This window comes from Gymnoscopelus microlampas (assembly GCF_963454915.1).
Source record: "Gymnoscopelus microlampas genome assembly, chromosome: 12".
In the NCBI taxonomy this organism is placed as follows: domain Eukaryota; kingdom Metazoa; phylum Chordata; class Actinopteri; order Myctophiformes; family Myctophidae; genus Gymnoscopelus; species Gymnoscopelus microlampas.
The window spans coordinates 4,064,065-4,092,060 of record NC_139949.1 but is presented as its reverse complement, the minus strand read 5'-3'; the positions used below and the strand labels follow the sequence as shown (position 1 = coordinate 4,092,060).

Sequence of the window (27,996 nt, the reverse complement as noted above, 5' to 3'; positions counted from 1 at the left end):
TGCTTCTCTCGCGCAACCTGGCAACACTGGTCGGGTCGTTCATTGTACAAGCTGTTCTGATTGTTTCAAACAACGAAGCTGCGTTTCATTTAAACGTCCTTTAAATTGTCCTTTACTTTTAAAGATAACCTCACTGTGCTGTTCTTTTATCCGAGCCGGTGCTTCCAGTTTAACGCGGACGTGTGCGTTTTTTATAGTGTCGTTGTTTTAAACGCACGTTGTGTTTGTGTCACCATAGGAATTCATCACTGCGGCGGCGGCGTTAGCATTAGCATCGAAGCTAGCAGCTCAAGTCACCGTCTTGGGGGAGAGAGAGCTGCTGTTTTTGTTGGATGATGTGACACAGATTCACACCGGGGTGGGAGAGGAAAAAGAACCAAAAAAGTGCTTATTTACCGAGTTATTTATCCGTTTCTCTTCTTGATCTCTGCAATCTGAAAGCCTCGGGGCTGAAATACGGTAGAAACGCGGCTAAAAGTTGCTAAAACAGGCTAAAGTTTAACCTAAGTATTCCAGGAGGAGGAAGCAACAACGAGGAGGGAGGGCTGGGTTTGGGTTCAGGGTTGGAAGGTGGGAAAACTCCAGGAAAACCTTCCCGATTGAACCATTTTACTCGATTTAGTGATCTGGCATAATATCGGTTCTGATCGATTCGGTGTAAAGATCAGGTTCTGATCGAATCGTTTATTCGGTGCAATATCGGCCTCTGGTCGATTAGTTATCCCCCCGGGTTATAATAATAAGATCAGATCGACGTCTATAATAATAATGAACGGGTTCAGCACGGAGGAGGACAGCCACGACGGACCCCCGTCGGGGGCTCCGCCGCCGTTCTACGGCCAGAGCTGCTGCCTCATCGAGGACGGCGAGCGCTGCGGCCGATCCGCGGGGAACGCCTCCTTCAGCAAGAGGATCCAGAAGAGCATCAGCCAGAAGAAGCTCAAGCTGGACATCGACAAGAGCGTGAGAGAACAGTCTTTATTAGTGTGTGTGTGTGTGTGTGTGTGTGTGTGTGTGTGTGTGTGTGTGTGTGTGTGTGGGATCCAAGACTATCATGGAGGCATTCTGATCGAGTCTGACGATCAGAATGCATCCATGATAAATCTTGGATCCTAGTGTTTTGCTGCTATCGTGCGATTGGCCGTCGCTTGCCGACAACCGGAGGGCAGATTTAAACGAGATCTAACACAAAAGAGCAGTTAGATCTTCTTGTGGGGCGGGGGGGGGGCATTGTCATGTTGATCACACCAGGCGAGGGGGAAAGAGGGCATGCCCGGGACCTGTCACCAAGGCTGCTAATGTTGTAACGCTTCTGATCTTGACTTCTCGGTTAAAGCGACATCGATCGAGCGACATCGTGTCGCTTGCCGAAAGGGAGCCTCGATCGCGGCCCACGGCGGGTCGGCGGCTCTTTGTCGGCGAGCGACGCTTTAGCAGGTCGGCTTCTCTTTTGTCACTGAGCCGCTGTCGCACTACGGAGTGTTCACACAGTCGCCCTCTCTCTCTCTCTCTCTCTCTCTCTCTCTCTCTCTCTCTCTCTCTCTCACACACACACACACACACACACACACACACACACACACACACACACACACACACACACACACACACACAGGTTGATGTTAGTGTTCTTCATATCAGATTGTCTTCTGGTTACTAATAAACATGACGCTACATGTAATCCGTGGTTATCTAGTACTCTAGCCTGGCGCTACAGTTACTTCTGACCTTTTTTGTTTTTGCATGTGTTGGATCGAAGGTTTGACATTCGTGTGTGTGTGTGTGTGTGTGTGTGTGTGTGTGTGTGTGTGTGTGTGTGTGTGTGTGTGTTGCTTTTCAACGCCCCTCTCCCAAACAAATGAGATGGAAAAACGTTTTGCTCTAGTCTAAAGGACACATTTCTCTCCTTTCTTCCAGCAGTCAGCCAGTCAGCTGGTTAACTATAGCTAACATGTTAGCCACACGGCCAGGAAGACCGTTTTTTTACTTTTATATCTGGACTGGACGGGTTTAATACACGACGGTCTGTCGCTGAGCTGAAGTGTTGTTGTAGTGTGTATTTGTTTTGTAGTTGTGTGTGTGTGTGTGTGTGTGTGTGTGTGTGTGTGTGTGTGTGTGTGTGTGTGTGTGTGTGTGTGTGTTTACAGTTGGTTAAGCGAGAGCCTGTTGTCGGTAAAATGGTAGTCTACATCCCATAGCCCGGACGGGTGGTGTGCGCTGTGATTGGTTAGTTGACTCTCAGAGCAACAACAATGCCCCAAAAGTGTTTTAATCCACTCTGTAGGCAGCTGTGAGCTCTACCGTGTAGTTTGGGTTAATGTAAGATGTAAATGGTCATGTACACACACCTCTAGTCATTTAGAATCATTAGCTTTGCTTTTTCTTGAATCACTTTTGAGAAGCTCTTCCGTGTTGGTTCCAGCGTTGCTGCGACAACGGGGACAGCCAATCGCAGCTCGACTGCTCTTCCGCGCCATGGGATCTAGTCTCTACCCCCCTTTAAAATGGCTGTTGCCAAGGAAGCCAACAAAGGTGATTCGATGTTGAGGGGAAAAGTAACCGACTGTCACTTGAATAAACACAACTCTCTGTGTGTGTGTGTGTGTGTGTGTGTGTGTGAGAGATATGTGCTGAGCTGTACTTTGTGTCCCGTCATCTTGGTGGTTCACTCAGTTTGACATGGTGTTTCTTTCAGTCCCTGCTTGTGTGCCAGAGAGATGCAACCTGATTGTGCACATACTGAGAGGGAGAGAGAGAACATGACTGGCTGCAGGAGTTCTGAGAAATGATTCAGATGCAAAGAGAGAGAGAAAGAGATCTGGGTGGTTTAAAACACTGCTGTCAGCTGGCGATACCGTCGAACCCTGTTGTGCATTTGTTGGAAGTGAAGGGAACAGTTCGGAATGCTTTTTTGAGCGGATGCTAGATGTGCGTGAGACCTGGAATATATTGCATGGCAATAAATACATTTAACCACTTTCAGCCCGGCCATCCACGTTTTTGGACAAAATTAAAATCTTCCCCGAAAATAGCAGAGCTACAAGCTTGCAAAGTGGTTAAAAGCTTACAGATGTAAAATGATGACTGCCCCCATTTTATTCCTTTGTCTTGTTTCCTCGTCCGTACTGGAAGAGGTTGAGCACATTGTATGTCCTAATGCCCCCCCGACAGTCTTAATTATGAGTCTTTCAGATGGTATTAGAATAGACGGCTCACAGAGAGGTTTCTACGTGTTGTGGCTGCGATAATCCCACCGACTGAAGAAGCGTGTTCTATCAGGAGTTAATTGAGGTCGCAATGAAGTGTTTGATTCTCTGTAGCAGTTTAAAAATAGCAGTGCACCGGCCCCGTTTTGTTGAATAGGAGGCAGTGTTGTCCCTGAACCATGTGTGTCAGTCTGCTTTGTACTTGATTTCAGTACTGGAGCATTTATGTGCCCGTAGCGATGCCACCAAGACCGATTCATGCGCTAGTGCTTGTACTTTGTAAATGGCCTGCATTTATATTGAGATTAAACAGACATGCATATCCCAAAGCCAAACGGATTGGGTGTTGGATCCAAATACACCGTGTGACATATATCTGTATATATGCACATACAGTATCTTTGATTATTTGGCCTGTGCTATCTTTTTCCCCCCTTACCTCTCCTGCTCTACCCTACTTTTAGCCTCTTTCTCGTCAACGGAAACTACAGATGGTGGAGCAGCACACCTCTTGACACCTGTAAACCTGTGACGTGACAATAAAGATGATTGAAAAAGAAAAATCAGCACACCAAATGGCCCGTGAAATGATTTTTAGTTAGCCATTTGTTGTGTGCTGATCCAGCTTTTTCCTGTTCCGGTTCATTCTCCTATTGCTTAGTTTGATTGGCTCAGCAGCAGGTTTGAACTGTTAACACATTCCCTGCCAGAGTTTATTCATAAGGTACTCACCCACTGCCAGCGTTTTTGAGTTTTATAGCCTTTTGAACCGTTCACAAAAAAATTATATCCATTAAAATCCGCGATCGGATGGTGTTTATAAACAGCAACGACGGACGTACGAGCCCTCATAATGTTTACACTTTTTTTCCTTTTTCTTCTGTGTTATCAGCCGGTAAAAGAGGCTGCAAACGTCATATCCGTTTGGCTGTGACGTGGCTGTGACGTTTCCCACCGGCCATCTTAGATTAGCTTAGCCTCCGATCGGCTATCAGATCGTTTTTAAACACAAAGAGGATAACCGTTCGTCGATCAAAGAAAAGAAAATACAACCGGAGCTTACCATTCGTTTTTTAAACCGTGTGAAAACCATGATCTTTAGCCAAAACCAGGGAAAAACTGTTTTTTCAGGATAAAAAACGAACCGGAAACGGTTGTCGAAAATTTTCTCATAGGATGGGTCAGAAGCGTCATGGGGGGGGAAAAAAAATCAAGGATGGTACCAACATTTTTTTTTTTCGTTATTAAACCACATAAAAAGACGATCCCGAGATATCTCGGGATACGCAGGTAACGGGTGGATTTAATGTCCCGAGATATCTCGGGATTGGCATTATATGTGTTAACGCATATGAGCCAATTAAACTCGGCTGTGAGAAACTGAAACAGCCTGAAATGGGTAATGCCACCTTCTGAGAACCCTCGACTACACAATGGGAACCACCTTCATTGTCATGTCACAGGTTTACAGGTGTAAAGAAGTGGGTGAAAATGTTTTTTTGTGCAAGCTAAATAGTTTGTGTTTTGTGAAGAAGAGGAAAGAAGGGGGGGGGGGGGCAGGGAGAGCAATGAGAAAAAGAAAACATAGCAGCAGGTATATGTACATAAGGTCAGACATAAGGGATGTCCATATAGCAGCATGTATATGTACATGAGGTTAGACATAAGGTAGGTATAAGCAGGTAGGTATAAGCAGCAGGTATATATGTATATGAGGTTAGACATAAGGTAAGTCCACATAGCAGCAGGTATATATGTACATGAGGTTAGACATAAGGTAAGTCCACATAGCAGCAGGTATATATATATGAGGTTAGACATAAGGTAAGTCCACATAGCAGCAGGTATATATATATATGAGGTTAGACATAAGGTAAGTCCACATAGCAGCAGGTATATATGTACATGAGGTTAGACATAAGGTGCAAAGAGTGTCAGCACATTGTACTGATAAAGTGCAAACAGATTATCGACGTATTTGTCAGCTTAAACCACAGTCCACAACTAACATTCACAGGTAAAACCGACATGGTAGATTCACTGGAAAAGTAAAGTCTATGTCCAGCCTTCAGGTCATGGTTCCTGTTGATCCTAGAAGCACTAATCTACGCTTTTAACTTATTTTTTTTTAAATCTCCATTGACCACCTGGTTGATGTCCAGCCTGTTGACGGGCTGACATGCACACAGAGCCTATTGCACTGAATCTGTGGCCTTGGTTTGCGCCCCTGCACCCTGTCTGTGAGGGTTAGTATATGCCGGTCACTTCTGTTCTGTCAGTCGTGTGTGTCGGTAATGTTTGCATGCACAGCTCTGACCAAGTCCAGTTGAGTGTTATGGTCTGTCCATATCAACCCACGTGCTTGTAGGTTCTAAAGTTGAGCATTAGAAAGTCACAGAACGTTCCCTGCATTGGTCTCTCAGGTGTCGTTGTGCTGTTCAGTAGCACAACACGGAGCATTGCAGCATTGGGTCTGACCTTGCCTTCAAGCCGTTTAGGACACTGTGTCTGTGTGAAGAACCTATTTCGGTGTTAGGGGTCTCAGGTCGAGCGACTCATAAATACAAGGTGAAACTCTACAATGATAAATTGGAACCTTTAATACATGTTATAGTACATAACATAGGTACTATTCATCAACCAATGTTATACACTGTACTATACATGCATTGAGCAAAGATGTGTTTTGTGAAGGGGTGTATAATTAGTTTGGTATGGGTGTATGATTAGTTTGGTGTGTGTGTTGTTGTTGCAGGTGCGTCATCTGTACATCTGTGACTTCCACAAGAACTTCATCCAGAGCGTCCGCAACAAGAGGAAGAGGAAGACCAGTGACGATGGAGGAGAGTCTCCTGACCACGACGTAGAGGTTCCAGAGGTACGCCCCACCAAAATAAATGCCTTATTCATACTGTGTCGTGACTCGTTTAGCAGTGACACATTGTAATGTAGATTTTAGATCTGCTATTTTCAGGAAGTGACGCCATCTGTATGTCGGAGTACATACATCGATAAATACATTTATCGAATATATATGTTATGGAATATATTATATTCCATAATGCTGCGCGCAGTTATTATTATTATTTTTTTTTGTTCTTTATTTACCCAGGGTAGTAGCTGAGCACAAGTGCTCATTTTCAGCAACGCCCTGCACATAGAAACACACAGACAGACAGACACATTAAAACCTGGGAGCTGACTAGTACAACCACAGTCATATACTGTTGGCCACTACGCAGCTCCACTGGAGCAGTTGGGGTTCAGTGCCTTGCTCAAGGGCACTTCAGTGGTGTTGGGGAAGTGGTGAACATTCACTTCCCCACCCAGATTTTTCCTGCCGGTCCGGGGATTCGAACCGGCAACCTTCCGGCAACGAGGGCGCTCCTACGAGTTATAGCCTAGTCGATGCCGTGACTGTCGGTCCGTCATTCACTGAGAGTTTAAAGGCAGTAAGTGCGTCACCAGGCTTCTCAGGCGGTCCATGCAGTTGAAGTTACTATTACTTTCAGTGACAGACATTGCAAAAGCTGATGCAGGCTACAGAAAAAAAATGCGTATATACATCCCTGTTATTTTAGCCAGTTCCAAAGAAAAATCACCCCCCTGTCTCTCTTTGCATATGTTGCTGAAAAGACAGTACAACTTTGGCACGGACGGTCGGGGGGTGTGTGTGCACGTCTCCCGTACAGACAGTAGCTGCTCATTCCTCCTACCTGCAGGGTTGTCTCTTGTTCCAAATAAATTACTAGGCGCCATCTGAAAAGTCCTTAACACATTCCATGCCACAGGTTAATCTCATAATGTACTCACCAGTGCCAACGTTTTATTGTTGTTGTTTTGTTTTTTTCACGTCGCCATAGACCTTGTTAAAATCCTTAAGATTGGGCTCTGCACTGTTTGTAAACATCGCGGAGATCTGCCTGGTTCGACCAGTGAAAACCACGTGTCAAACGGAGCCGCCATGTTGTAGTTAGAACGGTTTATGTTAGACAGTGATCAACGAGGAGAAAAACTACAAAGAGAAAATGGCTTTTCAGTTTCGTCATTAGAACGGAGGCCGACGGGATCGTCAAAACCGGATCCCGAATAATTCCGTTTCCGGTGGTGCTACAATGAAATGTGCCGTATCGAAAATTGAAAAAAGTGCAATGTGAACTTTTTTTCGAAAAAAAGAAAAAAGCACCACTTCGTGTAGGTCTACGCGACTGGCACGTGGCGGCTTTAAATAGGTTCGCGTAGATCTACGCGACTGGCACTCAATGTGTTAATGCAGTAAGCCGCTTAGAGCAACAACACAAAAAGACGTTGTGATCATGATATCATCCATCCACACCGCTGGTTTAATTCATGTGCCTACAGAAGTCTTGTAATCTATCCAGCTGTAGCCCATTAAAGCTTGTTAAGACTCATCCGAAAGTTTAACGAAGTCCACTGAGCAACAGAGAGTAGTTTAACTTTTTAAGTCCCAGTGGTGAAAACAAGCCAAAACGGTGACGTAAGGTCATATTTTGCCATTGATATCATTGAAAGGCAAGAGACTAGACTAGAGAGACATAAGGTAAATGTATCACCTTGAAAACAATTAAATGCAGGGATATATGTCCTATGTGTCTGAATGGGAAAACCTTATTTATTTTTTGCTTTTAGTCAAAATAAGAAAATAATTTTCCGTTAAGATAAGATTGTTTGTTAAAAAAAAGATATATAAGAATAATTTTAATAACTGATCTCAATATGGACCCATAATAAGTTTAGCCATAATCATGCAGCTGTATAACAGTGACAGCCATGACAGTAATGGTACAAATAAAAATAAAAATTATATAGGCTACAGCAGGGGTCATCAACGTTTTTCTGGCCAAGGACCCCCTAGCTGAGAGAGAGATCAAGCAGGGACCCCCTCCATATCTATCTATCTATCTATATATATATATATATACATTTCTAAACCCAAAACCCCCAAAAAAATCCTGCCACTGTGTGGGACTAAACACAAAAACAACATATCAATGTCACTAACAAGACACGCCACAACGTGCAGAATTACTACGCGCAGTCTGTAGGCCACTTCATACTGCTCAGCACACATCTGCCCCCTCGCAGCATAATTAATTGCGGCCAACACAAACTCACAACATTACAGTCGGCCATGTTGTTCCTTAGCGTCATCGCCGACCACCGCCCAACGAGACCCAAGTGAGGTCAGACAACACACTCCATATTTGGGCATAGCTCCATTGGGAACATCTCCTATTATGGCTTTATATAACCGCCCAACGAGACCCAAGTGAGGTCAGACAACACACTCCATATTTGGGCATAGCTCCATTGGGAACATCTCCTATTATGGCTTTATATATTATAGAGACCAACAAACACAAAGCACCGCGCAGCGGCTAGGGTATACATAGTTGTATACATTTTTTTTTTACTTGTACTACCTACCTCTATAGCTGATCTACAAGCTCACAATGCCTCGCAGTGAGAGGCGGTGTGAGCTTGTAGGTCTGCTATGTTTGGCTAAAGTTCTCCTCATTAAAGGGATGCTAGTGTTCAAGTGGTTAATGTAAAAACATGTTTATCATATCACACAAAGATTTGGTGGCCCCCCTGTAGTAACTCTTGAGTATCCCCTAGGGGTCCCGGACCCCCTGTTGAAGACCCCTGGGATACAGTATTTCATTTTCCTGTCTTTGTAATCACTTTAGGCCTTTCGTTGCATAGTTAGGGCATCAATATTATAGCCATATCATGATATTAGACTGTATATCTTCTGTCATTTTGGATATTGTACTATTGTGATATGGAATAAGTGTTTTTTTTATTTGTATTGCTATTGGTTCTCTGTATATGCGAATACACAAAATGAAGTACTTGTACTCGGCCTGAAAAAAATCTAGTTGTCTAGTTCTTAGATAGAAAACCGGTATCGGCAGGTCAGACTTTTAAAAAAACGGTAATCGGTATCGGCCAAGGATTTTTCAATCGGTGCATCTCTAGTTTTGAGCTGTGGCACCTGACTGCCATGCATTTATTTATATGGTAAAGACGCTCTGCAGTGCTCCTCTCCCCTGCACCCGAGCGTCGCGCTTCAGCGCTCTCTGCGTCCGCCATTTTCTTTATTTGGCGCAGCACCCTTTGTGCTTCAAGCAGAGAATAGCTCAACTTTTGGAGGAGAGCGCTGCTCTTTTGATCCTCCTGGCAATCAGAACAAGAACTACATTAAAAAAAGGCAGTGCTTCCTGCTTCTTACTCGGGGAGAAACGTCTTGAGTATTTTAATTATCTTCTAGGGGCAGGGGCTTTTATTGAGTCTTTGAGTTTTTTTTCTTCTTTTCACGATTTTTGTTTTTTCACACAATTGCCTAAGCTGTAATCATGGGTGCTACTCTCCCTCTGCCAGCCTTGGGGAGCCCCAAACTGAGCTCATGCTTCCTTCAATGCATGAGGAGTGAGCAGGCCGCTTCTTATCACCTGACAGGGGGCAGTTTCCCCGGTAGGACGTAGCGTGTGGAAGGAACAAGTTATTCCAACCAGTTCCTTTCCTCTCCATCAGGCGCCCCGGCTGACCAGGGGGAGGCAGTATAGAGACCAGGATTACTGCATGTTTTTTGTGAGGGTACCTACCTGAGGGGACACAGGGAGAACATGCGTCTTGAGTTTTTAATGTAGTTGTTGATTGATTTGCAGCCATTCCTGCTATCTGTTTTATTCTGCCTTTTGTGTTTTGCTGTTGACGTGACTGATTTGGACGTGTGTGTGTGTTGTGTGTTTCAGGTGGATCTGTTCCAGTTGCAGGTGAACACATTGAGACGTTATAAGAGACACTACAAGCTTCAGACCAGGCCTGGTCTCAACAAGGCCCAGCTTGCAGAGGTAACACCACCTGGACCTAGCTGACAACAAGACAGGCCACTTTTTGCCCATACGTGAACTAGGGGTAGAACCGTTAATCGGACAAATCGACAAAGCATAGTCTAGGCGCTACTGGAGGGGAAGTGCACGTGTGTGCGTGCACTGGGGTTGCAAAGAATGTTTTCATACCTCAATATTTATGTAAGATCTCAATGGCTGTAAAATGTAGCAACGGTGAAAACTAAACATTCTTCAATGTTCAGCGATTATAGGCTCTATGCACAGCAGCCATATTGGAAAGAAATTGGGCTGCTTCTTACTTCCTTCACAAGTGTTACCAATGATACTAATTAAGGCTCTGTTCCATTCTGGTTCCATTTTGGTTCCAAAATGGCCCCTTATGGTGGGTGTGTAACTCTGAGAGTGTACAAATGGAACCAAACTGGTTCCATTTGTACACTCTCAGAGTTATGGAAAATAAGACTTGAAAATAAGACAACCACTATGCCACACTAAATGGAACAGAGCCTTAATTAGTATCATTGGTAACACCTGTGAAGGAAGTAAGAAGAGGCGCAATTTCTTTCCAATATGGCTGCTGTGCATAGAGCCTATTAGTTGAGTGCACGCTCTCCTGTGAGGGTATAGGGTTGGTGTCACATGTATCATGGGACACAGAACTACATTACGTTATAGTTTGGTATGTTTTTCTGACGGCTCAGGAGGTAGAGCGGCCGCTCCCCCAGTGTTGCTGTCGAGATGTGCTTGTGCAAGACACTTACTTAACCCATTCAATCCGAGAACGCATCGCTGTCATTTTGGATTTCTTTGGCTATTCAAAAATAGCATATATACAAGCTCATAGCGTGGCACCGAGTGCCGTGCTATGAGCTTGTAGATCTGCTATCTTTGAAAAATCGTGAAAATTTGTGCGAATCTTTGAATATATTTATTATTTATTTGAATATAAGTGAACATATGTTACTGTCAAATGTCTCAACAAATGTCTTATTGTTTCTGAACAAAAATATTGTTGCTTTATCAGTGGTGCTCAAACCTTTTCATGTCAAGGGCCCCAAAGATGATGTATTTGGCCGCGGACCCCTATCTCAAAATGTTGTTCCAGGGACCCCCAGAAGCAAAGATTTGAGCTAAAATGTTCGCTTTAAAAATATATATATTCAAAGATTAGCAAAAATGGTCATGGCGTGCTATGAGCTTGTAGATCTGCTATTTCTGAATAGCCAAATAAATCTAAAATGACAAGAGTTGCGTTCCAGCATGAGCAGGTCGGTGCCTTGCATGGTTTCCTACGCCAAATGTAATGCACATTGTAAAGGGCTTTGGATAAAGGCGCTATATAAATGCACCATTTACCATTTTGTAGATCGGCTCGCTAGTTTTGTGCAACACCTTTTGTACGGCAAAGTATAAAATACTTTGCAAAGTATCAACTAGGGCTTAAGTGGTTGATCAGACTAGTCATACATTTTTTTGATTTTATGACAAGATTATTTGATTAGTAGAAAACGTTATCGATAGAATCGCTCTTAAAATAATGACTAGTTGCGGCCCTAATGTGAATGTACACGGGGTTATAATCATTAAGTCAGAGACACATTCATTCTCATGTGCAACTTTTAAATCAGTGTCTCAGCAGAACGGGAGTTTGTGGTCCCAATTATTTTTCAGTGCGCTTTTCCTAAAGATTACGCTGGGACTGTCGGGTCTATAATTCACGTTTTCCAAAGTGCATTTGGTCATTTTCCTGTGCGAGGTGTGGCCGGGGCTCTTTTCAGCTCAGGCCCTTTGGTTCATAACTATCCCTTCGTTTACGGGCTGTGATATATTTGGTGTGGCGGGGGCCGGCCATTCTGCGGTAATTGGTCATGGGGGTGATCGTTAGGCAAAGTCACCTAATCGACAGGTGGGCTCAATGTAATCTCACAGCTGGTCCCCCGGCCTCAACGCTCACAAATGCCCCCTCTATGCTGCGCTGCCAACGCAGGACGGGGAGTGGGGGGGTCGGTGGACGCTAACTAGAGTCGGGCTAGCTAGCCAGCTGGCTAAACGGTGGGAAATGAATGAAAGCGAGGCTGTAAGTTGAATGTTTCCCCAGGCTTTCAGGAGAGGTTCAGGCCCCCTATTAATGAGCCTTACACATCATTAATAAACCCACCAGTCAACAGCTTCCAACCAATTACCGCCGAGCGCCATTCAGTAGAGCTGCCAGCTCCTTAAGTAGAGGTGTGTGTGTTTCCTTCGTTCCCCTCCGCGGTTGTTGTTATAAATCAAACGAGCCAGTGTTTGGGGGTTCAGCTCGGGGTTATTAAACGTCTCCTCCGGGAGGATTCAGAGTGTGTCCAGTGCATTTAATGGTTCTCCGGGCGTAATCCCCTTTATCTCTTTATGTTGGTACAAGAGATGATGGAAGATTGAGTCTGAGTGACTTCAGTTTTGCTCTTTGAGGTATTGAGACGTTTAGTGACAAAAACAGTGTGAAATGGAAGGGGGAAAAACATGCTAAGTCCCTGTACGCATATGATCTCTCACGTAGCCATAGGCTCAATGGAATTTCACATTATACCTGTGAAGAATCCCTTCCCCAATTGTATGCTTTTAATGTATACCTTCAAGATGTACAACCGATGAATTCAATGGTATACTGTATACCTGCTCAAAATAATTAAGGGAACACTTTGATCCCTTGATTCTTTTGAGCAGTTTTTGTTAGCAGTATGTACACAGTTCATTAAAACTCAAAATAACAAGGGATCAAAGTGTTCAATACATTTCTTTGAGCAGTATATACAGGTATATATATGGGGCTTTAAAACTAGGCAGAGAGACCACTTCCCTTAGTTTCAAGTCGTGTTGAAGTCTCGCAGAGCGAAGCACATAGAAGCTTCCGTTCCCAGTTTGGTTCTTGCACTTGGAAGAGACGAGACTGCATCTTGTGATCTCAGTTTATACTTTACTTTATTTGTTTATTTAGACGGGACAATGCACGTCAATGAACATTCAATACATGAACGTGAATGCAATCAACTGAACATGATCTCACGTAAACATGCCGAACTTGGCCTAAGGATCATTTCCACCCGCAGTCCCTGCATAACTGCAGTTAGAGTTCTGTGCAATCAAAGTGCAAATTATGATCTCAGTTTGCGTAGAGTGGCTTTATAAATTAACAAGCACCAATGTTCTTGCAAATGTCAGACATGGCCGACCAGCCGTGGAGTCAAGAGTACAAATAGAGTTTGGGACAAATCTCAGTGCTGTGTGACCAAGTGTGACATGCAGTATCTTAACCCATTATGTCCCGGGACGCATCTGTCATTTTTTATTTCTTTGGCTATTCAAAAATAGCAGATATACAAGCTCCTATTGCGGCACCGAGTGCCGCGCTGCAAATTTGTAGATCTGCAAGTTTGTAGATCACGCTCATAGCCGCGCTATGAGCTTGTAGGAGTTTGTAGATCTGCAATTTTTGAATAGCCAAAGAAATCTAAAATGACAGAAATGCGTCCCCCGATTGAATGGGTTAACATGTTCATGCAATGTGTAGATGCACTCATGTACAACCGTTCTCACCTATCAGTATGAATGTTACAAAAAGGCCTCAAAGGAGAAATGGGACATGTTTCTGAATTAAAAACCCTATCTTCGTTTTTAAGATGATTTAAACTGATGTTGAAAGGAAAGGCGGTCATCAAGCCAAATGCCACGCTATTTATAATAGGAGGCCACTTCTAACTTGTTTCCCTGCCTAGTAATTATATCCTAAATGTTCTCAGGCTTACTCCTAACATTTGAGAACTGCATCATTATATATTAATCAGCATTTAACCTATTAGGACCTGGAACTGTGTCATTTCTAGATTTGAGTTAAAAGGCATTATTTTACACTTTGGGCTATTCAAAAATAGTGAAAATGTGTGCACATCTTTGAATATATATATTTTTAAAGCGAACATTTTTAACTCAAATCGTTGCTTCTGGGGGTCCCTGGAACAAAATATTTTGATGGGGGTCCGAGGCCAAATACATATAATTTTGGGGGTCCTTGACATGAAAAAGATTGAGCACCACTGATATAGAAACATACGTTTTTCAGAATACTGTTGAGGTTTAGGAGACATGTAGAATCGGCTTCAGGTCTCAATGGTTTAAGAGCCAGCAACATTAGAGCATACTTTCTCTAGTATTAACTTAGCAAGATGCCCGACACCAGACACAACTCCAGTCTGAAGTCTTTTCCCTATACCCCGTGTTGCTGCAAATAGCATTCTGATGTTGGCTTGTTCACACCCACATTGCAAGGAAACATAATGTCTACTTTTATTTGTGGATAGTGCAGCTGACCTACAAGAGACATCTCAGTGGATTATTGTTGTCAGAAAGTTCAAGGACCCTGTGCACACAGGAGATGTGATTGTGTATTCAGTCGAAGGTTTCCGTTAGCAGCTATATGCCGCCCATTATCCCATTCAAATCTTAATTGGCCGTTAACTCTTTGACTGCCAGAGTATTTTCATAAAGTACTCCCCCAGTGCCAGCGATTTGCGTGTTTTTTAATTTTTGTATTTTGTCATTTTCCATTTAAATAAATTCTCTAACTGCAATTTCAAACTCACACAATTCTACCAGTAGAGAGCAGTAGATGACAGCTTGATCACCCCGATGAACCCCCCCCCCCCGCCCCCCCTCTATGACACAGTCATTACGTCATGAACCGGATGTGACGTCTTCGACGATCCATGATCGCCGTTAAAACGATGTGATACACTAATACGATGACTGATCGTCACCCGGACCAAAGAAAATAAAAGGGGGGGTATCCGTTAGTCTTTTACACCGTGTGAAAAAAACGTGTTTTTCCCTATTCTGGCCGAAAATGACAGAGGAAAAAAAAGTTGAACCGGAAGTGAAATCTCCGTTCTGGATCCGGTTCCGGGTGAGTCTCAAGGAATCAGGAAGCCAAAATGATGGTGAAAAATAAACATTATAGCGCGATCAGAGATTAAACAATGAACGCGCGTCTAACGCGTCGACGGCACACTGAACAAACTAGCAATTGACGCGTTATCGAGTCAGCGGCCTTCAAAGAGTTAAATATAAATATCGGCGGCCACCTTAACCATGGGTTTGTCTGTAATTTTTCATATTGAATACAGTAACATTGCAATATGTAGATTACATATTTAGCTATTTTTTTGTACTGCCCTCCTGAGCCTCTCAATCAACAAACACAGACAGTTTTTTTTAAATATATATTCTTTTACTTCTGGAAAGTGATTAGAAGTATGAAAGTGGTTAACACATTCACTGCCATTAACCAACATCTCTGTCATTTAAAATCCACCTGTTCACCGCCATTGACTTTGATATATTTTTGTTTGCGTTTTACTATATATTTTTGGCGAAACATGCCACTTTTCAACTGGGTATAACAAGAGAACGGGAGGTCACGATGACATTTTTTTGATTTCCTCCGTGATTAACAACTATCAGGGGATCGATCATACTGGAGATAAATATTCTGTGGTTCTTGAAAAATGTGTCAGAATGCTTAAAAATGCTGGCAGAAGCTACGTGCCAGCATTAGAAAATCCCTGGCAGTGAATGTGTTAAAAAGCATAGTGGAAAACTAAAGATTATCACAATGTCGGTAGAAAATGATTTTGCCCATATTACCCAGCCCTACGTTCTACACAAAGATGTCTGACCTCTGAAAGATTGACATTAATTTGTCATTATTTTCTCTCTCTCTCTCTCTCTCCCAGACGGTGAGTCGTCATTTCAGGAACATTCCGGTGAACGAGAAGGAGACCCTGACGTATTTTATTTATATGGTGAAGAGCAGCAAGAGCCGGTTGGACCAGAAAGCAGACGGCAGCAAACAGCTGGACTAGACGACCTCCTCCTCCCCAACGCCACAGCTACCAAAAAAACTACAACCTCCGCCCATGACAGTAACCAAAAAAACTACAACACCCACCCACCCACCAACCACCACAACAGTAACCAAAAACTGCACATGTACAAAGCCCACAAGGACCGCAACGACACAATCTGACAAACAAAACCATCGACAATTCACCAAGTTAACACTGACCTCCCTTATTTTAGGCATGGCATTATAGGTGAACACTTTCATAGAAAGGAAAACATATCTTTCAAACATTCAACTAAATTATTGTTTTTAAATGGCAGATCTACAAGCAGAACGCGACGGCATACATTGATTTGGATATTTGTCGTTCAACAGAGTGCATAGGGCATATGTGATTATCCACGTATGCCCTATTTTCTTTTAGTTCAGAAAACCCCAAGAAATGTTTTGCTCTTTTCACCTATAACATGCCCAGAATAGAGCCACCAGGGTTTAAAGATGGAGCCACCAGGGTTAAGGTAGTTCCGGACAAACGCCAGCCACACACAATGACAATAATAATATGCGACAGCCACCACCACCAGAGGTCACCTTGTCCCCCTGCTGTCCTCCTCCACCTCTCTGACACCAGGAGCCCAGGGACACATCATGTGACTCGGAGGACAAAAGTGTCACAGGGAGGCTATAGCATTTGGGTCGCAATGCATTAATCTGTGTGCGCCACGTGAGTGCGTGTTTCCTATACCTCCTTTTTAAGTTCTGGTGGCGGTCTGTTCTCTAACCCTAACCACCCCCCCTAGTCCTAAAGACGGGTCACAGCCCAGTCCTCAAGACAGTCCACAACCCAGTCCTAAAGACAGTCCACAACCCACGAGTTGACTCTCACACACTCGGAGTGCACATATGTACAAATATATCAGATGTATGATCTACTGTAAGTAGCTGGTCGAATGCAATGTATGATGATTGCCTTAAGAAAAAGAAAACAAATGTATTTTTCTTTTCTTTTTCTTTTCTTTTTTTTCTGTGGGTACTTAGGTTTAGTTTAGTTTTTTTTTGGTCTTTGCAGAGTCGTCTGTTCCGTTTGGTTTTGAGGAGGAGAATGCTTGTGCCAAAGCACAGTTGTGAATGCCAGACGGGGATTGTATTTCTGTTTTACTTGTTGAACGAGCGGCTTGTTTGTGAGCAGAGCCCCTCCCATATCGGCCGTTATTTGACGTTTACTTTTTGACTATCGCTACCTGCAATCATGCAGGCGGTTTGTCCCAATCCACTTTCAATAATGGTGTCCCTATTGTGGGCAGCTTATAGGCCAACATTTTCAAAAGTTTTTAACGTCTTTTGTAAAACTTCCATGAAAATAGCACATCTACAAACTTGTAGATCGGCTGTAGTTGAAATTGTTGAATAGGACTAAATACAATAACTTTTCTTTTAATGAAATGTCAAAAACAACGGTAATTGGTATACAGACTATCCCCAGTTGGGCTCTATTAGGAGAGGTTCTCTAATACCAAACCTGGGGCGTCAGGGTTTAAGACATACATTTACTTCAACTCTGTTAATATTAATATACACAAACGCATACTAAAGCCTTTCATTTTTAATTGGCGAGTATCAGAACCTTGTGGTGAAAGATGACTCATAATTCACACATTTTTAAGGCAATTATTCTCAATAATTTATTGTAATGACAGTCGCCTGTTTTCAACTCGAAAAGGCAAACCACTTCCTGATTTGAATTCATTGTCAGCTTACCTGAAACCCTTGAGAGAGACACACACAATGCAGCTGTGAACTACAGCGTCCAGTCAGGTTCAACTGCAAACACCCACATTTAGTTGTCCATCACGATCGATTTTACAACTGTTGGCTCTCACCGGTCCAATATTCTACCGCTTTTTGTTGGAATTGTCTTTAGTTTGTCCTTTACTGTACAGTAAAAGGAAAGTTGTCTGTATAGTTCTTTTTTTTATGATTTTCTTTTCATTGTCTGAAACTGAAATTAAAATGTATTAGCAGGCTGTAAAAGTGAAAGCACCATTTTAATGATATTATTTAAGATGTCTTTGTCCTCCATTAAACGGTAGAAGTGCCAGATCTGTGGATTCTTAGACCAGGTCTGCTTTTAAACATCGTCACTGTCAAGTGGAAACCATGTACGTCCACAAGCATTACTTTTCTTGAAACGAGAAAATAAAAGTCACAAGCTCTTAATACTTTTAATTGGCTAAAAACATTCAACCTGCTCTCCCTATTCTGGGCATGTCAATACAGAAATATTCATAATATTTTTTTGTAGATCTGCTACTTTTGATATTTTTGTTTGATCAAGTAGGGCATTGATTTACGAAAAAAACACTAAGTAAGTAAATAGTAAATATGGAATTAAGCGGTTTCTGCCCGACTGCAATGATATATATAGATATATGTCTTGTACGTCTATTAGTGCAGGAGAAGCTGTTTTTTGCGGTGGGCCCCTCATTGAATGGAGGAATGATGCGAAACATTGTGAGCTTGTAGATTTCGTTTTTTCCACTTCTTTTGCTCAAAATACATGCAAACATTTTAGGTTTCCTGCCCGACAGTGACGTTGTGTTGTCTACAGGAGTCGTGTTTCAACAAGCGGGATACAACCAATTAATAAAAGGTTCAAATCATCTCTATGTTCAGAAGATTAATTGACAACCTCTTGTTATGAACAAGAAATGTTTTCTTCAGGTTATAAACTTGGATTATAACTTCAATATTCCATATTTTCATCATATAACTTGGATTATAACTTCAATATTACACATTTTTATATTATAATCTTAGATTATAAATTCAATATTCCTGCTTTTTCAAACACCCCTCCTGTGCAATAGTGTGTTTAACTAAAGGAGAATCTTCTAAAATAGTGTAATGATCTGCAGTGTCTTGCTCAGGGGCACTACTATGTGAGGAGGAGCTGGAAGTCGAACCGTAGACCTCCGCTGTGTCCCTCCTGACTTCAGCTCCACATGTCACAACGTGACTTAGAACCAACGCGACTGAATTGGTATCGATAGGATTCAGGAAATTCATTTAACATGTCAGCCACCACTCTAAGCCTCCGTCCCTTTCTGGTGTGAACATCTGACAAAAACAGATCTACAAGCTCACAATATGTCGCAAAATGTGACACATGAGCTTGTAGATGTGCTATTTTCGTCCGATGTTGGCCCTAAAATAGGGCCGCTGATTCATGTGGTTCATGTCACTGAGCTCTTGAGAACGTTCAGAGTGTGTGTAAGTGCATTTTAAAGGTGTTTGGTTCTAGTTGTAAACATGTTGAACCACACTGACCTGGGTGTGTGTGTTTTAGCTACAGTGCAGCAGGCAGTGTGACGTCAAACCCTGCCTTTCAGAAGCCCTGTATGTGAATATATTTAAAGAAGACAAATCTGAATCTTTTTGGTAATCATGTCTCACTGGTCAAGTAATAATTTGATGTACTTTGTTTCGTCCACCAGAGAGCCCCATTTAACACCCTCCGACCGCTGGGAACGTGTTTGTGGACGGTACAGTTTTATTTCCACACCATTTGGACAGAGTTGTTTATCTTAGGTCTGCTATAATAAAACAAACAAAACTAAACAAAAGAACACTTGTATTTTTAAAATACTAAAAGTGGCAAAGAGGAAGTCATGGGTTTATTCACCACTGTGACCTGTAGACAAAAACACAGAGGCGTAAATGTGGAATGCACCGTCAACCATTTAAACCCCGTTTTATACTTCTGCTTCTTGAGAATTTGGAAACTTTTTGCCCCCCCCCCTATAAATGACGCCAGGGTAAAAGTGGTCGACACCTTGTAGGTGACGATGGGAGGAGACATCTGGCTCTGTCAACCAATCACAAAGTGGTATTTGTTGGGTCTTTAGCCGACGCCTGTGTTTTCTAGCGGCCGGCGACATGAATTTGTACACTGAGGTTGTTTTTATTGTTTTCTCGTCGGATGGTTTTTGTTTCTATGAGTTATTTTAATGTAACTTCTGTCTGTCAGACATTTTATTGATGCGCCATCATCAGTGGAGTCTGTTTATTTTGTTTTTGCTTGTAGATTATTTTTTTTTAGTGCCATGTAGACCCCGCCTCTGTTACCATATTAGGCCATGCTGCATTAACCTTATTGATGTACTAGAATATACATATTTAAATATGGCTGCTTATTAATAAACGTACAAGTACAAGGAGCGATGTGTTTGAGATGTACTTCATTTTACCCATACATTTCACACCAAATAAAACACTGATGTTGGCCTACAAAGCAACCAAAGGCATTGCACCCCCATATCCAGTGGTGTAAAGTAACTAAGTACATTTTACTCCACTAAAATGATTTGAAAACTTTAGTTACTAGTTACTTTGTGGATTTAGATTATTATTACAAAACACGCCCTAACCACTTCGGCCCTATATATATTCTTCGGCTATTTGAACATAGCCAACCTACAAGCTCACAACGCCTCACATCGCGACGCATAGTGAGCTTGTAGATCTGCGAGATGTCATTGAGATCTTGTAGAGAACCTTCCCTAAAACACGGGACAACGCTCCACACGTCCCAGACTCTTCTCCCTCCTGGCTCCCAAACAGTGGAACAAAACTCCCCATTGCAGTTAGAACTGCATACCCACTCCCAATTTTCCGCCGTTCTCTAAAGACCTAACTCTTGAGACTCCACCTTGACCTTAGCCCATAGCATTTGACATGGTCTTGACGACCTTGCAGTCCTTTTACAAACGTAATTCAGGTAGCATGTTAGACAGATTCCAGGTTCATTTGATTACCTGTCCTATAGTTTCAATGTGCAGATTATTATTTCTTGATGTTATATTGTTTAGACAGATGCTAGGTTATTGGTTTACCTGTGATCCTATAGTTTACTGCATTTGTATGTGATTACCTTGCAAATGTTCCATTTGTACACTCTTTGAGTTAAATGAACACTGAGGATTTTACTGTGCGTATATTTTAGGGTCTTTGGTGAGACCGGTAGGCTAGTAATCTCCAGAGTATAGTGGTGGGAGCCACATCAAAAGCGGGTATAGTGTGGCGCTCAACACATCTTAGATGGGAATCATACCAGTGGCTGCAGGTAAGGGTTAATTGTGTCATACACAGTAATAGAACATTTGCATCAAACTGTGACTTTACTGGTGCCAAGTTATGATCTCAATACTGTCAACTTTATAGCCTAACATCTGAAGCCCTGTTTTATTTTATATATTTCAGAAATACTTGTAGATCTGCTACTTGAATTTCCTGCATAGCCTATATTTGCTATTTTTTAATGTCCATCTATAAATGTCCAGGTTGAAAGTAGTTAAAGGTAGTGTAAGTGATATTTTATTTGGTTAAAACTAAGTTTTTTTTGTTTAAAGGTCATAGCTTTATATTGTGATAGTAGTCATTGCTGACTAGTGTTTGTTCAATAACAGGGATATCCCTGTCTCTGCAGCTCTATAATTAACAGAAAATACATGTTGGGTTGAAAGTATCCAGCCAATCAGGGAAGAGACCCATTTATCAGCTTCAATTGTATAGTGTTCCATTTCCAATGTTGTCATCACTTCCAATTCCACTTGTTTAATATGTATTCTGTGCAAGTTATCTCTCCTGATTGGGTCAAATTAGTATCCCGACCTGTAAATGCATTTTCTGTTTACCAAAGAGCAGGAGGAGAGACATGGAGACTTCTGTTACTGCAGGAGGAGAGACATGGAGACTTCTGTTACTGAACACACACTCTAATCTATAGCAATGATTACGCTCAGAATATAGAGCTATTTAACACTTATTTTAACAAAATAAATCACTTACCCTACCTTTTCAATACAAGACAAACCATAATGCTAAGAAACATTTCTCAGCAAATGGATTTTGCTGCTGTGTGTAGCCTACAGTATATTTAAAATTCCCTTTGGGTTCTATAATAAATAGAGCAAAACATGAAATCCTCCCACTAAATAGGATGAATAGGCTCTATGCACAGCAGCCATATTAGAAAGAAATTGGGCATCGTCCTTACTTCCTTCACAGGCGTTACCAATGATACTAATGAAGGCTCTGTTCCATTCTGGTCAGGGTGCTGATATCATGCATGTTGGCTCACTAGAAACACTCCATTTTGGTTCCCAAATGCCCCCTTATGGTGGGTGTGTAACTCTGAGAGTGTACAAATGTGCATTTGTACACTCTCAGAGTTATGGGGGTCCTTGAAAACTAAATGGAACAGAGCCTTAATTAGTATGGTAACACCTGTGAAGGAAGTAAGGAAGGGGCCCAATTCATTCCCAATATGGCTGCTGTGCATAAAGCCTATAGGCTCTATGCACAGCAGCCATATTATCACTTCCTTCACAGGTGTTACCAGTGATACTAATGAAGGCTCTGTTCCATTTAGTGTAGCACTAGTTCTCAGATTTTTCAATTTCCACGACCACCATAACTCTTGAGAGTGTACAAATGGTTCCATTTGTACACTCTCAGAGTTACACACCCGTAAAATGCCATTTGGGAGTGTTTCCAGTGAGCCAACATGCACAATATCAGCACCCTGACTCTGTTTGACCAGAATGGAACAGAGCCTTCATTAGTGTCATTGGTAACACCTGTGAATGTCTTACAATATGGCTGCTGTGCATAGAGCCTGTGTCATCTATCTACCACTTGATGGCGCAGGTGGACCATTTCTACACCACGGGAAGATGTCTCATTTGTTTTGGGGTGAAACATGAAAGCCCACACAATTTACATTTTAGCACTGCAGTCGTGGAAATTAACTAAGTACATGTACTCAAGTAGTGTACTTAAAGATAATTTTGAGGTGTTTTTACTTTACTGGAGTATTTCCAAATTTCAGTACTTTTACTTCTACTCCACTACAAGAGGGAACTATTGTACTTTTACTCCACTGCAATTTTTTGATTGATTTTGATTATTATTACAGAACATACATTAACCACTTCAGTCCCATATACATATTGGCCATTTGAAAATAGCAGATCTACGAGCTCACATTGTGATGCAATGTGAGCTTATAGATCTGCTATTTTCAAAAGATTTGCATACATTGTATACGTTTGAAACCTGTGAAATGGAACATTCTGCATGATAAGTACTTTTACTTTTGGTACTTTAAGTACATTTTGTTGCCAATACTTCTTATTTAATTTTACTCAAGTACATTTTGAATACCAGACTTTTACTTGCAACAGAGTATGTCTGCATTGCAGTGTTGATACTTTTACTTAAAGTAAAATATTTAGTATGTATATTATTTAATATTATATTATATTATAAGTAACTAAGTACATTTACTCAAGTACTGTACTTGAGTAAACTGAGGTATTTTTACTTTACTCGAATATTTCCCATTTCAATACTTTTACTTCTACTCCACTACATCTCAGAGGCACATAATATAGTACTTTTACTCCACAATAATTAGCTGAGAACGTTAATTACTAGTACTTTGTAGATTTGTATTATTATTACAAAACATGCATTAACCACTCTCTACAACATGTCGCTTTACAATGCCTTGTGAGCTTATAGATCTGCTATTTTCAAAATATGTTTTACACATTTTGAACACTTTTTGAAATGGGACATTTTGCATAATGACCACATTTACTTTTGGGACTTTAAGTACATTTTGATGCCAATACTTTTACTCAAGTGCATTTTGAATACCAGACTTTTACATGTATTAAAAGTCTGCAGTATTGATACTTTTACATAAGTAATACGTTTGAGTACTTTTTCCACCACTATTCATTAGGCTAATCTACATTATACTCATTCATAAATTCAGAACGATGTCTTTTCATAAGTTTCATAATCCTAAAATCAAATCAAATGCATTGTTTCCATTTGTTAAACCCTTGAGGGTGCTTTGGCTTGATGATGATGATGATGATGATGATGATGATGATGATGATGATGATGATGAGGATAATATGATGATGATAATGATGATAATAATAATAATGAGGATGATGATGATGACGATGATGATAATAATAATAATAATAATAATAATAATAATAATAATAATAATAATAATAATCATGATACTAATATTGATAATAATGATTATGATGATAATATTCATATTCATGATAATAATGACAATAATAATGATGATAATAATAATGATAATAATAATAATAATCTTATTCTTTACACATGGGTTAAAGTTTCATTTTATTTCTCATCTCAAACAGAACAGTGACCAAACACTTGAGGTAGATTCAGCGTCAAAGCCCGACGAATGCTTTGCCGTAGGACGGTGTCGCGCGGCCGGGACATAATATAGCAGAGTGTTTTTTTCAGCTGCAGCAGGACACCGTTGTGCGGCAAAGTATACATCTGGATTTGTAATATAATTTCCCTACATTATATAATAATTATTCTAATAAGCGGAGAGGGGAACATTTATAGTGCCGAACTGACATGACAATGTGAAGAAAAAACAAACAACAAACATATACAACCAAAACACCACTACACTGTGTGTGTGTGTGTGTGTGTGTGTGTGTGTGTGTGTGTGTGTGTGTGTGTGTGTGTGTGTGTGTGTGTGTGTGTGTGTGTGCGTGCGCGCGCGCGCGTGCGTGCGTGCGTGCGTGCGTGTGCGTGCCATCCAGAACCAAATTAGGTACCAAGTGGTTGGTCTCAGGGTTCCGTTGTAACTTTGATCAGATAACGGTCCATATAACGGTTCCAAAAGTTCCCGAGGGTGGCGGACCCCCCCCCCCCCCCCCCCCCCACGCCGTTCCCACGGGTCCACGGGGGTCCGCATGCATGGGTCCATCGCTCCATAAACGGTTCCCATATATATACAGGATAGGTGGGCACTATAGGGACATCTGGGCACCTCCATGTAAAATTGGCTATTTTGTCCAAAATGTTACAAAATAGAATATTTAAAAAATGGTCTTAAGTAATGTAAAGTAGCCTATACATGATGACTATCGCTACCTGCAATCATGCAGGCGGTTTGTCCCAATCCACTTTCAATAATGGTGTCCCTATTGTGGGCAGCTTATAGGCGAACATTTTCAAAAGTTTTTAACGTCTTTTGTAAAACTTCCATGAAAATAGCACATCTACAAACTTGTAGATCGGCTGTAGTTGAAATTGTTGAATAGGACTAAATAAAATAACTTTTCTTTTAATGAAATGTCAAAAACAACGGTAATTGGTATACAGACTATCCCCAGTTGGGCTCTATTAGGAGAGGTTCTCTAATACCAAACCTGGGGCGTCAGGGTTTAAGACATACATTTACTTCAACTCTGTTAATATTAATATACACAAACGCATACTAAAGCCTTTCATTTTTAATTGGCGAGTATCAGAACCTTGTGGTGAAAGATGACTCATAATTCACACATTTTTAAGGCAATTATTCTCAATAATTTATTGTAATGACAGTCGCCTGTTTTCAACTCGAAAAGGCAAACCACTTCCTGATTTGAATTCATTGTCAGCTTACCTGAAACCCTTGAGAGAGACACACACAATGCAGCTGTGAACTACAGCGTCCAGTCAGGTTCAACTGCAAACACCCACATTTAGTTGTCCATCACGATCGATTTTACAACTGTTTGCTCTCACCGGTCCAATATTCTACCGCTTTTTGTTGGAATTGTCTTTAGTTTGTCCTTTACTGTACAGTAAAAGGAAAGTTGTCTGTATAGTTCTTTTTTTTATGATTTTCTTTTCATTGTCTTAAACTGAAATTAAAATGTATTAGCAGGCTGTAAAAGTGAAAGCACCATTTTAATGATATTATTTAAGATGTCTTTGTCCTCCATTAAACGGTAGAAGTGCCAGATCTGTGGATTCTTAGACCAGGTCTGCTTTTAAACATCGTCACTGTCAAGTGGAAACCATGTACGTCCACAAGCATTACTTTTCTTGAAACGAGAAAATAAAAGTCACAAGCTCTTAATACTTTTAATTGGCTAAAAACATTCAACCTGCTCTCCCTATTCTGGGCATGTCAATACAGAAATATTCATAATATTTTTTTGTAGATCTGCTACTTTTGATATTTTTGTTTGATCAAGTAGGGCATTGATTTACGAAAAAACACTAAGTAAGTAAATAGTAAATATGGAATTAAGCGGTTTCTGCCCGACTGCAATGATATATATAGATATATGTCTTGTACGTCTATTAGTGCAGGAGAAGCTGTTTTTTTGCGGTGGGCCCCTCATTGAATGGAGGAATGATGCGAAACATTGTGAGCTTGAAGATTTCTTTTTTTCCACTTCTTTTGCTCAAAATACATGCAAACATTTTAGGTTTCCTGCCCGACAGTGACGTTGTGTTGTCTACAGGAGTCGTGTTTCAACAAGCGGGATACAACCAATTAATAAAAGGTTCAAATCATCTCTATGTTTAGAAGATTAATTGACAACCTCTTGTTATGAACAAGAAATGTTTTCTTCAGGTTATAAACTTGGATTATAACTTCAATATTACACATTTTTATATTATAAATGTAGATATAAATATAAATTCAATATTCCTGCTTTTTCAAACACCCCTCCTGTGCAATAGTGTGTTTAACTAAAGGAGAATCTTCTAAAATAGTGTAATGATCTGCAGTGTCTTGCTCAGGGGCACTACTATGTGAGGAGGAGCTGGAAGTCGAACCGTAGACCTCCGCTGTGTCCCTCCTGACTTCAGCTCCACATGTCACAACGTGACTTAGAACCAACGCGACTGAATTGGTATCGATAGGATTCAGGAAATTCATTTAACATGTCAGCCACCACTCTAAGCCTCCGTCCCTTTCTGGTGTGAACATCTGACAAAAACAGATCTACAAGCTCACAATATGTCGCAAAATGTGACACATGAGCTTGTAGATGTGCTATTTTCGTCCGATGTTGGCCCTAAAATAGGGCCGCTGATTCATGTGGTTCATGTCACTGAGCTCTTGAGAACGTTCAGAGTGTGTGTAAGTGCATTTTAAAGGTGTTTGGTTCTAGTTGTAAACATGTTGAACCACACTGACCTGGGTGTGTGTGTTTTAGCTACAGTGCAGCAGGCAGTGTGACGTCAAACCCTGCCTTTCAGAAGCCCTGTATGTGAATATATTTAAAGAAGACAAATCTGAATCTTTTTGGTAATCATGTCTCACTGGTCAAGTAATAATTTGATGTACTTTGTTTCGTCCACCAGAGAGCCCCATTTAACACCCTCCGACCGCTGGGAACGTGTTTGTGGACGGTACAGTTTTATTTCCACACCATTTGGACAGAGTTGTTTATCTTAGGTCTGCTATAATAAAACAAACAAAACTAAACAAAAGAACACTTGTATTTTTAAAATACTAAAAGTGGCAAAGAGGAAGTCATGGGTTTATTCACCACTGTGACCTGTAGACAAAAACACAGAGGCGTAAATGTGGAATGCACCGTCAACCATTTAAACCCCGTTTTATACTTCTGCTTCTTGAGAATTTGGAAACTTTTTGCCCCCCCCCCTATAAATGACGCCAGGGTAAAAGTGGTCGACACCTTGTAGGTGACGATGGGAGGAGACATCTGGCTCTGTCAACCAATCACAAAGTGGTATTTGTTGGGTCTTTAGCCGACGCCTGTGTTTTCTAGCGGCCGGCGACATGAATTTGTACACTGAGGTTGTTTTTATTGTTTTCTCGTCGGATGGTTTTTGTTTCTATGAGTTATTTTAATGTAACTTCTGTCTGTCAGACATTTTATTGATGCGCCATCATCAGTGGAGTCTGTTTATTTTGTTTTTGCTTGTAGATTATTTTTTTTTAGTGCCATGTAGACCCCGCCTCTGTTACCATATTAGGCCATGCTGCATTAACCTTATTGATGTACTAGAATATACATATTTAAATATGGCTGCTTATTAATAAACGTACAAGTACAAGGAGCGATGTGTTTGAGATGTACTTCATTTTACCCATACATTTCACACCAAATAAAACACTGATGTTGGCCTACAAAGCAACCAAAGGCAT

At 41.3% G+C, this 27,996-nt stretch overlaps 2 protein-coding genes across 2 annotated transcripts in view; one reads left to right on the top strand and one right to left on the bottom strand.

The window, feature by feature from the left end:
• LOC311056925 (parvalbumin beta-like) overlaps window positions 1-27,996 on the bottom strand; it is a 523,075-nt gene that overhangs the window by 368,795 nt on the left and 126,284 nt on the right. The window lies entirely within an intron of this gene.
• On the top strand, window positions 40-20,177 carry sap30l (sap30-like). Its single transcript, XM_084073399.1, has 4 exons — window positions 40-963; window positions 5,962-6,084; window positions 9,986-10,084; window positions 15,850-20,177. Exons 1-4 carry the CDS (start codon window positions 769-771, stop codon window positions 15,976-15,978), a joined length of 546 nt encoding a protein of 181 aa, XP_083929525.1. The 5' UTR covers window positions 40-768; the 3' UTR covers window positions 15,979-20,177.

Coding starts and splice junctions, on each gene's coding strand:
- sap30l (XM_084073399.1), top strand. CDS start 769: ATGAACGGGTTCAGCACGGAGGAGGACAGCCACGACGGACCCCCGTCG. Junction 964..5,961: donor AGCTGGACATCGACAAGAGC/GTGAGAGAACAG, acceptor TTGTTGTTGCAG/GTGCGTCATCTGTACATCTG. Junction 6,085..9,985: donor ACGACGTAGAGGTTCCAGAG/GTACGCCCCACC, acceptor TGTGTGTTTCAG/GTGGATCTGTTCCAGTTGCA.